This window comes from Myotis lucifugus, unplaced genomic scaffold, assembly GCF_000147115.1.
Source record: "Myotis lucifugus unplaced genomic scaffold, Myoluc2.0 scaffold_927, whole genome shotgun sequence".
In the NCBI taxonomy this organism is placed as follows: Eukaryota; Metazoa; Chordata; class Mammalia; order Chiroptera; family Vespertilionidae; genus Myotis; species Myotis lucifugus.
This window is the reverse complement of record NW_005871975.1, coordinates 42,185-56,753: the sequence shown is the minus strand read 5'-3', so window position 1 is coordinate 56,753 and position 14,569 is coordinate 42,185. Positions and strand designations below refer to the sequence as shown.

At 37.3% G+C, this 14,569-nt stretch overlaps 1 protein-coding gene and 1 pseudogene across 1 annotated transcript; one reads left to right on the top strand and one right to left on the bottom strand.

Annotated features, from left to right (window-relative positions):
- The first annotated feature begins 386 nt into the window (after nt 1-386).
- On the top strand, nt 387-1,217 carry LOC102430086 (annotated as a pseudogene).
- A 4,943-nt stretch (nt 1,218-6,160) lies between these two features.
- Nucleotides 6,161-12,458, bottom strand: LOC111824107 (histone H3.v1-like). The gene is made up of 2 exons (XM_023747608.1): nt 11,857-12,458; nt 6,161-6,234 (listed from the first exon to the last, which is right to left on the bottom strand). The coding sequence occupies exons 1-2, from the start codon at nt 12,164-12,166 to the stop codon at nt 6,161-6,163; spliced, it is 384 nt and encodes a 127-aa protein (XP_023603376.1). The 5' UTR covers nt 12,167-12,458.
- Nucleotides 12,459-14,569: the final 2,111 nt, after the last annotated feature.

Genomic DNA, 14,569 nt, shown 5'->3' with positions numbered 1-14,569 from the left:
TGTCGACCCGGTCATAGGCAGCTGTCTTATGAGGGCATGATGGTCAATTTGCATATTCCCTTTGTTATATAGGAAATATATATATATATATCTCAACAGTCTAGATATCTATATCTACGTCTATATATATCAGTGCAACCACTGTTACAAATGATATTTCAAACTCCTAAATCACTATAGGGAAAAGGAGGACATGTACTTTGACAAATCTAGCAAGAGATAAAAATAAAAATAATAAAATGATAAAATTAGTAATAAATATTATGAAATTATAGTAACTATGAATGTTTTAATTAGGAATTAAAAGGCAGCATTCTTAGATGAAGAAAAATATCTCATCATGTCCTATTTTAAAAATATACACCTAAGGCAGGGGACTGAGGGCCATGGTGGCTGCCAGCGTGGGATTGAGGGGCCAGCGGGCTCCACCTGCAAGGGCTGCCTCCTCCACCCTCGGGGCCCCACTTGGGTGGTGCCCGGCTGGCTGTCATGGCTGGCTCCCGGGGGAACAGGCTGTGCAGGCCACAAGCCCGGAGCGAGCTAGTAGGATGGAGGTGCTGCAGGCTGCCATGGGCGAGCTGCGCTCCAGCGCTGTGGTGGCCATCCCCACCGATAGGCTGTATGGCCTGGCGTGCTCAGTGAGCGGTTCAGCGGCACTGGACGCTGTGTACCACCTCAAAGGCCACAGCAAGGCCAAGCCGCTGGCTGTGTGCCTGGGCTGCGTGGTCGACATCTACAGGTACTATCATGTGAAAGTACCCAAGGGGCTCCTGAAAGACCTGTTACCAGGACCAGTGACCCTGGTGTTGGAATGCTTGAAGGAGCTCAATAAGGACCTGAACCCCTTCACTCCACCTGTAAGCATCTGGATTCCTGACCATGCCTTCATGCATGACTTGGCCCAGATGTTTGTGGGACTACTTGCTCTCACCTGTGCCAACCTCAGCTCCCAGCCCAGTTCTCTGAATGTGGAGGAGTTCCAGAACCTCTGGCCTCAGCTGTCCTTGGGAATCAATGGGGGGCCAATTGGGGATGGCAAGAGCCCCAAGTGTTGCCTCGGCTCAAATGTGGTTGACTTGTCTGTGCCTGGAAAGTTTGGCATTATTGGTGCAGGCTGTGCCTGGGAAAACACTATGCTTGTCCTCCAAAGGAAGTACAGGCTGCTCCCTCACAGGGATCCTGCTGAGACTTGGGAGGCAGGAGGGCCCAGGGACTGATGCTGCACACTATGTATTTGTTCACCAGTGGATGGCAAGGCCTCACTTGTGCTGGAAGCCGGTCCATCCTTGCTGCTTGACACAGTCGCTGCAGGAAAGAAACATCTGCACAGCATATGTTTCAAGGGACCTGGCATATATAGCATACTATTCTTAATATGTTTGCTCTCCTTAGTGCCATGTGTTTTAACCAAGGTCACCTCTCTGAGAAAGGTTGTTTCCCCAGGTGGGGATTTTTCCCTGAGGTTAGGGAGGGGATACAACCCCTTAATTAAGTGCCAGGCGGGTAGTTAAGCTACATAATCTTTACTCCCTGGAATGGAGATAAGAAACGCCCTAACCTTTGTAATAGAAATTGACAGGATTAAAATCGGCTGGTATAAATCAAGACAATAATCATCAGATCATCAGATCCTCATCAGATCCTCTTCAGATCCTAACCAGAACCTAGCCAGAGAACATGGCAAAAGATCCTGGACAGAACCTGGCTACAGAACTTCACTGGAGGACCTAGACAGAACATGGCAAAAGAGCCTGGATAGAACCTGGCTAAAGAACCTGGTGACTGAACCTGGCTGGAGAACATGGGGAACCTGGCTGGAGAACCTAGTGAGAGAACATGGCACCAGAACTTGGTTGAAGATCCTGACCAGAACTTCGCTGGAGATCCTGGAGGGAGAACCTCGCTATGCTGATGAACTGAACCCAGTTTCCATGTCATTCATTCTTCGCCGACTCCGTCCACACCTTTGGGGATCCCTGGACCCGTTGGGGTTGGACCCCAACACACTTGCAGAGGCCACTGGGGCCACAGCATCACTAGTCTGACTTTCAAGGCAGTTTGTCTTTATGAATACTGTAACCAGACCCCAGAAGAAGCTGGTTTAGTGTCATACCTGGGGAAGGGGACTATATTTATTGTCTATAATTTCATATGTCAGCCAAAAGCTGAAATAGAGACTTTAAGAACATTCCTAGGATGCTCTTATTCTGATAAGCTTCTTCTCTTCCTCTTTTTTTTGTAAATTCTTGAAATATAATTTAAATAACATCTGGGATCTAGTGAGAGGTGGTGGCATTTAAGGTCCAAATAAGCTAGAGCACCAGTTGGTGCTGTTTAAAAGTCTCAAGTGATTAAAAGCTTGAGTTTTGTGCTCCTGAAGCTGGAACCAGGTTAGCATAAAGACTTTCTTCTGTACCAGGGGCTGGTGGTGCAGCATGCTGCAATTGCCTGGCGGAGGGTCATCACTTTCTACCAATGGTGGGAAATCAGCTCAGTTGGCAGGGAAAGGGATAGGGGATCCAAATTAAAGAGTATAGGAAAATAAATCTCTACTATCTCTTAAAAAATACACCTAAAACAAAACAAAACAGAAAAGTTAAAAATACTGGAAAAGATAAAGATACACCAGACAAATACTAACAAAAATCTAGTAGAAGTGGCAAAGAAATGTTAAGGCAAAAAAGCATTAAATGGATAAAAGAAGATATCTTTATGTTGTGAATTAACATAATCCAATAAGAAAAACATGAAATTTAATGCACTGAAAAAAATTCAAACATGTAAAACAAAAAAGGTTAGAAATAGAGGACTATGATAAAACAACAGTATGACATTTTACATACTTTTCTCAGAAAATTTAGATTAATAGAATAGGGAAAATCTGAATAACAATGAATAAGTTTGATTTAATATGTCTAAATATGATATAATATTACCCAAACAAAATACAACATTTGCTTCAATTGCCCATGGAATATTTATAAAACATTTTTACGTTAGGACAAAAAGATAATATTCCAAGATGTATAATTCATGCAGAAAACATTCTCCATCCATGAGAGAGTGTAACTAGCAATAAAGAAAACAAGGATAGAAAAAGCAAACATCAACTAAAACCTAACCATGTTGAAATATATAAATCTAAGATAACTCTTAGATTAAAAAGGAAAATTACAGATAAGGTATCAAAAGAATGACTATTATAACACTGCATGTGAAAACTATGGGACATGGTCAAATGTATTTGGAGGAAAATTTATTATTTAAATGCATTAAATAGAAAGTAAGAAGGACTCAATAATAAATTAAGCAATCACTTAAATCTAGAAAGAAATCAAATGGAAACAAAGACTGTAGAAAAAAAGAAATTAATAAAAGCAGGAAGTGATATTTTAAAAAAGATTTGCTTTTTAATAGTTATCTGAAAATCAAATATGTAAAGTCCTATTAAGAAAAAGAATAAAAAAGGTAAAGCCATATATATGCAAAACCATACACATTAGAATATAATACATACAACTTACATTTAAAAATCCATATGAAATGGAAGTTTTACAAACAAATTGACAAAATTGTCTCAAGGAGGGGTGAAAACCTGAATAGACTAACCATCAAAGACATTGAAAGAAGATTTACATTTCTACCCTCTCTCCCCGAAAACAAGCACTAGGACAAAATGGTTTTATGGTTGAGTGTTATCAAGTGTTCAAGGGGAATAGCTTGTGTCTAAGTTACTTAGATTTTAAAATAAGAAAAAAATAAGTTCATTTATAAAGTTAAGACAATCCTGATATTAAATCAGAAAAAGAATATCACACAAAGAAAAACAATAAATGAGAGTTTCCCAATAAGTATGCCTTGGCACATTGGTGTCCTGTGGAGGGGTTGTATGTGTAACATGCTATCTTCTAAGGCAGAGGTTCTCAACCTGTGGGTCGGGACCCCTTTGGGGGTTGCACTACCCTTTCACAGGGGTCACCTAAGACCATCGGAAAACACATATATAATTACATATTGTTTTTGTAATTAATCACTATGCTTTAATTTGTAACAATGAAAATACATCCTGCATATCAGATATTTACATTACGATTCATAACATTAGCAAAATTACAGTTATGAAGTAGCAAGAAAAATAATTTTATGGTTGGGGGTCACCACAACATGAGGAACTGTATTAAAGGGTCGCAGCATTAGGAAGGTTGAGAACCACTGTTCTAAGGCTTTGAGGGAAGACAGACCTGGGAAGCCAGTTGTCTCTGCCCTGAGCAATCTTGTCAGTTTAATTTACCCCAGTGTGCCATGATGTGAAAAAGATATTTCTGTTAAAGTAAAAAACAAGAGGAGGAGGCCTCATTTTTATTAATCAATATAAATCAGCATTCTCCTGGAAGTCACAGATCTTTACCAATGCCTCAAAAGGAAAACCAAATTAGAAACAAACATTAGAAATGAAAAGACAAACGTTTCCTTATTTACAACTGACATGATTGTACAACTAGGAATTAAAGATAATTAACTGGGAACAAACATAGAGCTAAGAACAGAGTTTAAAATGATGCCTGGATATAAGATAAATGCAAAACCCTTTATTGTACAAATGCCAGTTCTTGATAGGTGACTCAAAATTTCCGAGGCACTTCCAGGGATTTTTTTCTTTTTACTGAAGTTGATGAGTTAATTCTATAATTCATCTGGAAAAAGAAAATGTAGACAAATAGCCAAATAAATTCTGAAAAGAAGGAATGGATTTCAAAACATATTTTTAATTAATAACAAATTAAAGTAATTAAAATAATTAATCCAGTAATTAAATCAGTGAGGTATTAGCTCAGTAATAGACAAAAATTGAACAGAAAATAAACAAGCATGCTCATACAATTCATGATGAAAAGAGAATTCCAAATTAGTATAAATATCATTCAATACAATAAATAAGTTAGGAAAACTAACTTTGTCTTCTAGAAAAATTAAAGTAGGTTCCTACTTTTGACCATAGGTATACACACACACACACACAAACAACAATCTCATATGGATTAAAGCACTAAGAATAAAATATGTAAAATATTAGAAAAAAATATTGACTAATATTTTTATAATTTGGGGATATAGAAGCCTACCTAAAAATGGGACAAAACCAAGAAACTATAAAAAATTAAAATGTTTGCCTATTTACATAATTAAATCTTTATGGCAAATAGTATTATAAATAACTTTTAAAAAGACAAATGACAGACATTTGTAATATATAACAGACAAAAGGATACTATCTCTAGTATCTAAAGACCTACATATCAAGAAAGAAAAAAAGATAAATGACTCAAAAGAAAAATAGGCAAAGGAGATGAACAAGCAATCTCCAACAAAATAGAAATAGCTAATAAATATATTAAAAAGTGCTTAACTTTAGTAGGGGGTAGGGGAAATAACTTAAAGGAATGAGATTGGATTTTTCATCCAAAATGCTGACAAAATAAAAAAGAATGATAGTGTCCAGCATGCCACAAAGGCAATTTAGCTCAAACCCTTTGATCTGGCAGTTATATTTCTAGGTACTAGCCTATAAAAATACTTTTAAACATGCAAAAAATAGATTTAAAAAATGCTTTGTATAGCATTGTGTGTAATAGTAAAAACTATTAATCCAAATTCTATCATTTGGAAAGAATTTAATAAATTACATAATACACCTACTATGGATTTCTACTGGCTGATACAATGCCTTTCTATTGAACACAAAAGGGAGGGGGGAAGGACAGTAAGTTGTAGAATAGTAGTTAAGTCCTCACTTAACTTCATAGATAGGTTCTTGGAAACTGTGACTTTGAGGGAAACAATGTATAATGAAACCAATTTTACCATAGGCTAATTGATAGAAACAAGAATTAAGTTCCTAGGGCATATTCTAGTCACAAAAACATCACCAAACTTCTAAATAAATACCCAAGCACTTCTAATATCAAACACTGAAATAAATGTGTGATATACATACATTTAAGAAAAATGAATAAAAACAAGTAACAGAATGATTTTCCAACCTTTTTATCCCAGTTCAAGGTCATGGGTAACTGGAGCCTCTCCTCAGGACACAAGACGGGATCCACCCTGGACAGGATGCCCTTCCATGGCAGGGCCTCTCACACACATCTATACTCACTCAGACTGGGACAATATAGACACACCACTTCATGTCATATGCACATTTGGGGATGTGGGAAGACACCGGAGTCCCTGGAGAAAATCCACGCAGACGTGGAGAGAACATGCAAACCACATAGAGTGGCCCTGTCCAGGAATCGATTTTTCTCATCAATTTTAACAAAACAAGATTGAATGAAACATTATTAGAGAACCTGGTGTAGGTATAGCATGATTCATATTATAAAACACACAAGAACACATGCATATAAACAGAAAAAGTTCTTGTAAGATTCAGAGCAAATAAATCATCATGCCTGGGAGAAGGGTATTTTTATTTCTTTCTTTACATACTACTGCCCTTTTAACCCTATGAGAAGCATATGTGACTTTTGTAACAGAAAAAATAACACAATCTCACTCTATAACACCTGGATTAAAAAAAACCTCTAAGGAAACATAAAAAACTATATGAAATTTCACTACACAGAGGCAATTATTATTAACATGTCAACACTTTCTTTTAAGTCCCTGTTATGCATTTTTTTTACAGATATGATGCTTAGTCTATGTAATTTTGGGCTTGTTTTTTCCAGAAAATTTAGAGAATAAAAAGCCACAAGAGAATAAAAAGTACATGTATTCCCAACCCCCAGAGATAATTGCTTAAGAAAATATCATAAAATTCAATTGCATAAAACTGGATTATAAATAATTCATGTACGCTATCATAGATCATGCACATTGTCTCAGTGATCCATGCATGGCCCTCTTTTATTTTTTATGCATTAACTTGTCCTTTATTTAATTTTCATTATAATCATACAATTATTAAAGTCAATAGTATGCTTTTAATTACATAATGAACACTCACCCACTCACCCATTGAACCTGAGCACTAGAATACTGACAATAACTTCAATCCACTTCTATGATCCTCTCCTACTGCGGCCCCATTTCCTCAACTCCAAAGACCACTATCCTAACTTTTTATTGATATTCCTTGGCTTTTTAAATAATATATTTTAATCCAAAATATATATGTATGCCTAAATAATATACAGCACATCCCCAAAAGTGTATAGACACTGTAACAGCTGATAGCTCGATTTTGAAAATGAAATGCATTTTAATAAACACTGCCTTTATAATTATTCAAAGTATGTGTATACATTTTTGGGACACCCTATAGTTATTAGTTTTACTTGTTTTTAAATAAGATATAAAGGATATCTAGTTATACATAGTCTTCCTGTACTTGATCTTTTAATTTAACATTACAAAAGTAAAATCCATCCATATTATTGTTGTTTAGGTGTAGTATAATATTCTATTGTGTAAATATACTATAATCTGTACATTTTCCTTTGGGGACATTTACTATGAACATTTTAATGTATACTCTTCTGGTTATTTTTCTGAGGACATTTATATAGTTTTCTTTCTACAATTTTTTTTGTTTGTTCTGTTTTTTTTGTTAATCCTCACCCGAGGATATTTTATTTATTTATTTTTTAAAGAGAGTGGGAGGGGGAGACACAGAGAGAGAAACATCGATGTGAGAGACATTGATTGGTTGTTTCCCACATGTGCCCTGACTGGGGCTGGGGCTGGGGACCCAGCCTCCAACTGCGATACCTGCCTTTGACTGAATTGAAACCAAGACCCTTCAGTTCACAGGCCAGCGCTCTTACCACTGAGCCAAAACGGTGAGGGCTTTCTAAAAGAATTTACTAACATATATATGTATATATATATTTACATTCATGTGACCTGTTCCTCTCACTAATGAGATCTTGTGAACACATTCCCATTTCAGGATATTCTTCTGTGGTATAAACTTAAATGGCTGTATAGTATTCCATCATATATTTATAATATCATTTTATTTATCCACCCCAATTGTTGGACATCTCGATTACTTATAAATTTTATGCTGTAATAAGCTTTATGTTGTACATATCCTTTAGATCAGCAACTCTACTTTTAAGAATTATTTTAAGTAATATCTGAATAAATTTGCACACAATAAAGTACAGAGCCACCATCTAGGATGAGGCAGTTTGTGCTCTGCACAACTTGCACAACATATGTCCTCATCACAGCAGTTTTTATAATAAAAAAGGAAAAAACTTAAGTAAATAAGTAATATATTAAAATTATAATATAGATGCACAGTTACTGACATAGAAAGATGTGTACAATTTATTAAGGGGAAAAATTAGGTTAAAAGAATACCATTTTGTAAAATAAAGCAAACATACCTGTGAAATAGTATGGAAGAACATACACCAAAAATTTTCTAGCATTATTTCTGAATACTGAGTTTATTTTAGATTTTAAGTTTTTTACTGTGCTTACTTATACTCTAAAGTATTTTCAACAGTAAAACTTGATTATATGTGCAATAAAAAGGTGAAGAAACAATGGTTTTATGCACATTTAAATTTTTTTCAGAAATATAAAATACTTTCACATTGTAAGAAGTTTGGAAGAAAAAAGAACATAAAAAGGTAAATGAAAATCACACATTATCCTATCCACCTAGTGATAATTAGTTCACAATCTATAATGGGTTTATTGCTAGTCATTTGTCTGATTATACATCCTATATAATAAAAGGCTAATATGCAAATTGACTGAATGGCAGAACAACTGGTCACTAAGACGTGCACTGACCACCAGGGGGCAGATGCTCAATGTAGGAGCTGCCCCCTGGTGGTCAGTGAGCTCCCACAGGGGGAACGTTGCTCAACCAGAAGCCGGGCTCACAGCTGGTGAGCACAACAGTGGTGGCGGGAACTTCTCCCATTTCCATGGCAGCACTAAGGGGAGCAGGCCTAAGCCAGCAGTTGGACATCCCCCGAGGGCTCTCAGACTTCAAGAGGGCCCAGGCCAGGTTGAGGGACCCCTCTCCCCACCGCAAGTGCAAGAATTTCATGCTCCGGGCCTCTATTTTAAAATAATTGCAATCATATTGTATACAATTCTACATGCTGATTTTAACTTAATCCTATATAATTAAAGACTAATATGCTACCGGTCATCTGGTAGGCCATTCAACCAATCAAAGCGTAATATGCTAAGGCTGCTCAACCGCTCGCTGTGATGTGCACTGACCACCAGGGCACAGGCAGTCAACCGGTCGACCAGTCACTATGACGTGCACTGACCACCAGGGGATAGACAGTCGACCTGTCGATCAGTCAGTATGATGTGCACTGACCACCAGGGAACAGTAGACCGGTTGACCAGTCACTATGATGTACAATGACCACCAGGGGACAGATGCTCCAACCGGTAGGTTAGCTTGCTGCTGGGATCTGGCCTATTGGGACTGAAGGAGACAAGCCAGACACGCCCTGGAGCCCTCCTGTGGTCCCTCCCCAGCTGGCCAACCTCCTGCACCCCTCTCTGGCCCCGATCATGCACTGGTGGGGTCCCTCGGCCTGGCCTGCACCCTCTCCCAATTCAGGACCCCTCGGGTGATGTCGGAGAGCCAGTTTTGGCCCGATCCTGCAGGCCAAGTTGAGGGACTCCACTGGTGCACAAATTTGTGCACTGGGCCTCTAGTATTATATAACTTAAATAGACCATAAATTTTTAATGGAGTAATATTCCATCATATGGAAATAGCACATTTACTTAATTATGCCCTTAAAATTAGACCTGTAGGTTTTTCTGTTTTTAACTATACCAGATAACTAAGTGAGGAACATCTTTGTGAATGAGCTATCCACATTTCAGATATTTCCCTTCAGTAAATTCATTGAAGTGAAAATACTAAGTCAAAGAGTACAAAACATTTTTGTATCTCTTGATATATATTGTCAAAACTGTACTTATTATATATTTAAGGTAGCATGGAATAATGCGGGGGGGGGGGGGGAGGGAGTCAAAATACATGGATTCCATGCCCATATTTAGTACTTGCTTCTTAACCTCTGATTAGATTAAAGCTGATGTAAACACATACATCTTATCTAAGTCACAAGGTTATTGTGATAATCAAATGAGAATATAGATCTTTCGGTCACCATAAATGTTACTTCCTCAGGAATGTTTTTGTTAACTTTCCAGACTCTCACAGCGTCCTATATTACTTTTCCTTCATGACCTTATGAAACTTACAAAAATTTGTTCGAATATTTGAACATTGTCTATTTCCCCCAGGTGACTTTGTTTCATCAAAATATGCCTAGTACACAGTTGGTACTCAATAAATATTTGTTGAACAAATTGATGAATGCATGAATGAATGAATAAAGTGACAACACTTTGTAAACTAAATCATTAGACATTTGTAAGGTATTATTATTTTTATTATTAATTTGTATTACCATGTAGATAATTCTAAATCTTTAGAGATTTCTTGCCTAATCAAAATTCCATTATGTGGCTTTAATGCTTCTAATGCCAACCAGAGGTAGGGGTAGCTCCTTATAGGAGCTGAGGCTTGGAAAACCAAGTAGTTAGTTCTCTAGATCAGCATGCTGGGAGTTAAGGAGTTGTAGTCACCATTAGTCAGTCACAAGGCAGTGATAGGAATCCAAGAGGTCAGTGATATTTGAAGCAGGTGGATCCTGGAGGTCAGAAACAAAGTAATGGTAAATGGTCTAGATAGTAAGATGACAAGCTGGAAAATGGTCAGAGATAAGGAATTAAGGTAGATGAGAGAGTAAATCCCATGCATCAGTACTCAAAGCATGGAGTTATGAATATGATTCTAAATCAAAGGGTACTTGAACTCAATGCTCTCATAGTATTTCTACCCAAATTGAAAATGGTATGAAGAAGTGTTTGTGCCTAGTCCCATATACATGAGCAAGGGATTGATAGTAGCTGGTTAAGGAATAAGATCTATGAATACAAACACATAGGTTCTGATAGTGACAAGATACAGTAAGACCATTTGTATATAAGGTTTTATAATAGTCTACATATAAAATGAGAACAATCAAGCTTTGAATCTCATAATTCTCATCTTGATTTTCAACAGCAGATTTATAATATGGTGGTGAGAATCATGGACTTGAAAGTAGGCTAGTTGGGTTCAAAATCTAGCTCAATCATTGATTAGTTGTGTCCTTTGGACAAATTACATCACCTTTGTGTGCCAGTTTCCTCATCTGTAAAACAGGGATGATAGTACCTACCCTCAATGGGTTCTTGGGAAAATTAAGTAAGTTGATGTATATAAAGACCTTAGAACAGTGCCTGGATATAGTAAATGTTACATTGAGTGTTATTATTATTATTATTATTAGTCACATAAGGCCAAACAAAAATTGATGTTATAAAAATGGATAAATACACTGTATGTTTTCCACTGTATGTTAACTTTAGCTAAAATAATAAACAGTCTCTCAATATTTTTCATTAAAATAAGAACTGCACTTGCACCTAAACATAGTTGACTATATAAAAATTATAAGCATTAGTAAAGTAGCAAAATTTATCACAGCAATCCCATACGTGTGTTTATTCTATAGAAGGTGTTTTATGAACATATTTAAAAGTTGTAAAGAATAAATACACATTTCCTAATATCAAAAACCACTATTCTCTGAAGCTAGTTCTACTAGAAGCAGTAATATTTGAGTTGGAAGACTTGTCTGTGGAAAGATCTGAACATAGACTTGGGAAGACTAATTTAGAAAAGTCTGGACCTGGGGAAAGGTTGGAAGACCTGAACTATGGAACATGTTAGAATACCTGGATATCGTAGACACAGGAAGACCTGAATGTTAGAAGACCGGTACACTGGAGACGGAAGACGTGGATTTTGAGCCCATTGTTGGAAAACTGGGTAGTTTTCGGAAGACGTGGAGATGTTGGAAGACATGGAGTTGCTGGCAGATGTGGAGATGCTGGCAGACGTGGAGATGCTGGCAGATGTGGGGATGCTGGCAGACGTGGAGATGCTGGAAGATGTGGAGATTCTGGAAGACATGGAGATGCTGGAAGACGAGCAGATGCTGGAAGCCCTGGAGATGCTGGAAGACCTGGAGGTGTAGGAAGACATGAATTTTCTGGAAGACGTCACTTTGTTGGAAGACGTGGGTATGCTGGAAGCTATAAATTTGATGGAAGATACAGCTTTGTTGGAAGACCAGGGTTTGCTGGAAGCTGTGGATTTTCTGGAAGCTGTGGATTTGATGGAAGACGTGGATAGCCTGGAAGACCTGGAACTGATTGGAAGATATTGATTTCCTGGAAGCCATGACTTTTCTGGAAGACATGGATTTTCAGGAAGACCCGAATTGTCCGGAAGATCTTGACTGTTTGGAAGATGTAGATTTGCTGGAAGACCTGGAGGTTACTGGAAGACGTAGATCTCAAGGAAGACATACATTTGCGGAAGACCAAGATTAAGTGGAAGACGTGGCTTTATTGGAAGACTTTGATTTGGTGGAAGTCATAGATTGGTTGGAAGACCTAGATTTTTCTGGAAGATGTGGATTGTGTGGAAGACCTTGAAATCATTGGAAGACACTGATTTTTCTGGAAGACGTGGATTTTCCTGGAAGATATGAATTTTGTGGAAGACCTATAATTGCTGGAAGACTGGATTTACTGGAAGGTGTGGATTGTCTGGAAGACGTGGTTTGTTTGGAAGACGTGGATTGTCTGGAAGACGTGGATTCTCTGGAAGACTGGGATTAGCTGGAAGACCTTGATGTTGTTGGAAGACTTGGAGTTACTGGAAGACCTGGAGTTGTTGGAAGACCTTGACACTGGCGCCATTGGAAACCCTGGACATTGGAGACATTGGAAGCACAGGATGTTGGAGACATTGGAAGCCTTGGATTTTGAGGATATTTAGTTATTCTGGATATTGGAGACTTTTGGAGGCCCTGAATGTTGGAATTCATGGATATTAGAAGCCCTGAGCACTAGAGACATTGCAAGTCCTGGACTTGGGGGGTCCTAAACATTGGAAGGTATTGGCAATAGAAGATTTAGACATTTAGCAATTCTAAAATCAGGAACCCTGGATATTGGGAGACATTGGAAAATCTGAATATTGGCATACTCAAGTTAAAAGACATAGAATTTGAAAGATGTAATTTTAATGATGCTGTAAGTCAAAGATATTGAAAGCCCTGGATATTAAGAGACCTAGATTTTAAGAGATCAGGATGTTAAGAGACATAGTCACTTAGATATTGGGGATATTTTAACACCTGAATGATGAAGGAGCAGGTTCTAGAAGATATTGAAAAACTTGGGCATTGGATAATCTGCTAATTTTATAAGACATTATAAAATCAGAATTTAGGAGACATTAAAAGTTGTAATGTAAGTGCTGCACTTGGATACAGTGAAATATATGAACTCTAGAAGACTGGTATATAGGAGGTAATAGATAACTGGAAATATAGTAAAACTGGAAGTTATAATTCTGGACTCTAAAAGATAAGACCTATAACTTAAAGGTTTATTGTTGGAGATTTTAGAGGACCTAGATTTTTAATGATCCTAATATTGAGAAGATTAGAAAACAATGACTGGCATTGGAGATGTTGTAGGTGAAAGAGTGAAAAGATATGGATGTGGTAATATTTAGAATATCTGGCAACTGGAGATGTTGGAAGCTCTGGAGTTCAGAAGACCTGATGTTAGAGACCCTGAAGAATTGAAAAATCTAATCATAGATATATTGTAAGGTCATGTTGAAAGCTATTGTCAATGTTGAAAGACTTTCATATTAGAATCTGATATTACTTTTAAAAAATGTCATAAGGCTACTGTAATAAACTTTATGATTATGTCATTTCTTTCACTATGAACGACAGGGAAAGGCATTCTAGAAAGGTGACAAAGAAGAAGCATGGAAATTCAAGTTAAAACATATAGTTTGGCCCAGCAAGTGTGGCTCAGTAGTTGAGCTTTGGCCTATGAACCAGGAGGTCACAGTTTGATTCCTGGTCAAGGAATATATCTGGGTTGCAGGCTTGATCCCCAATGTGGGGTGTGCAGGAGGCAGCCAATTAATGATTCTTTCTCATCACTGCCATTTCTATCTCTCTCCCTCTCCCTTTCTCTCTGAAATCAATAAGAATATATTTTTAAAAAACATAGTTTGAATGGACTGGAACCTATCTTAGTCTCTATTGACTGGCCTTCTGGGTATGTACTGGTTGACAAGATGGAAATGAAGAATTATCAAAGAATAAGCAATATCAAGACTAGGGAAACTACTTGGTTTTAGATAAGGGGTCAGAAAACATTCCCTGTAAAGGATCAGATAGTAAATATTTAAGGTTTTGCAAGCCGTATGGTTAACTACTCAACTCTGACATTGTCATACAACTATAAACAATACATAAATGAGTGGACATGGCTTTATTTTTGAAAAAACAGGGGTGGGGGCTAGATTTGGCCCAAAATCTTTTGTTTGCCAGGCCCAGCTCTAGATGCCAAA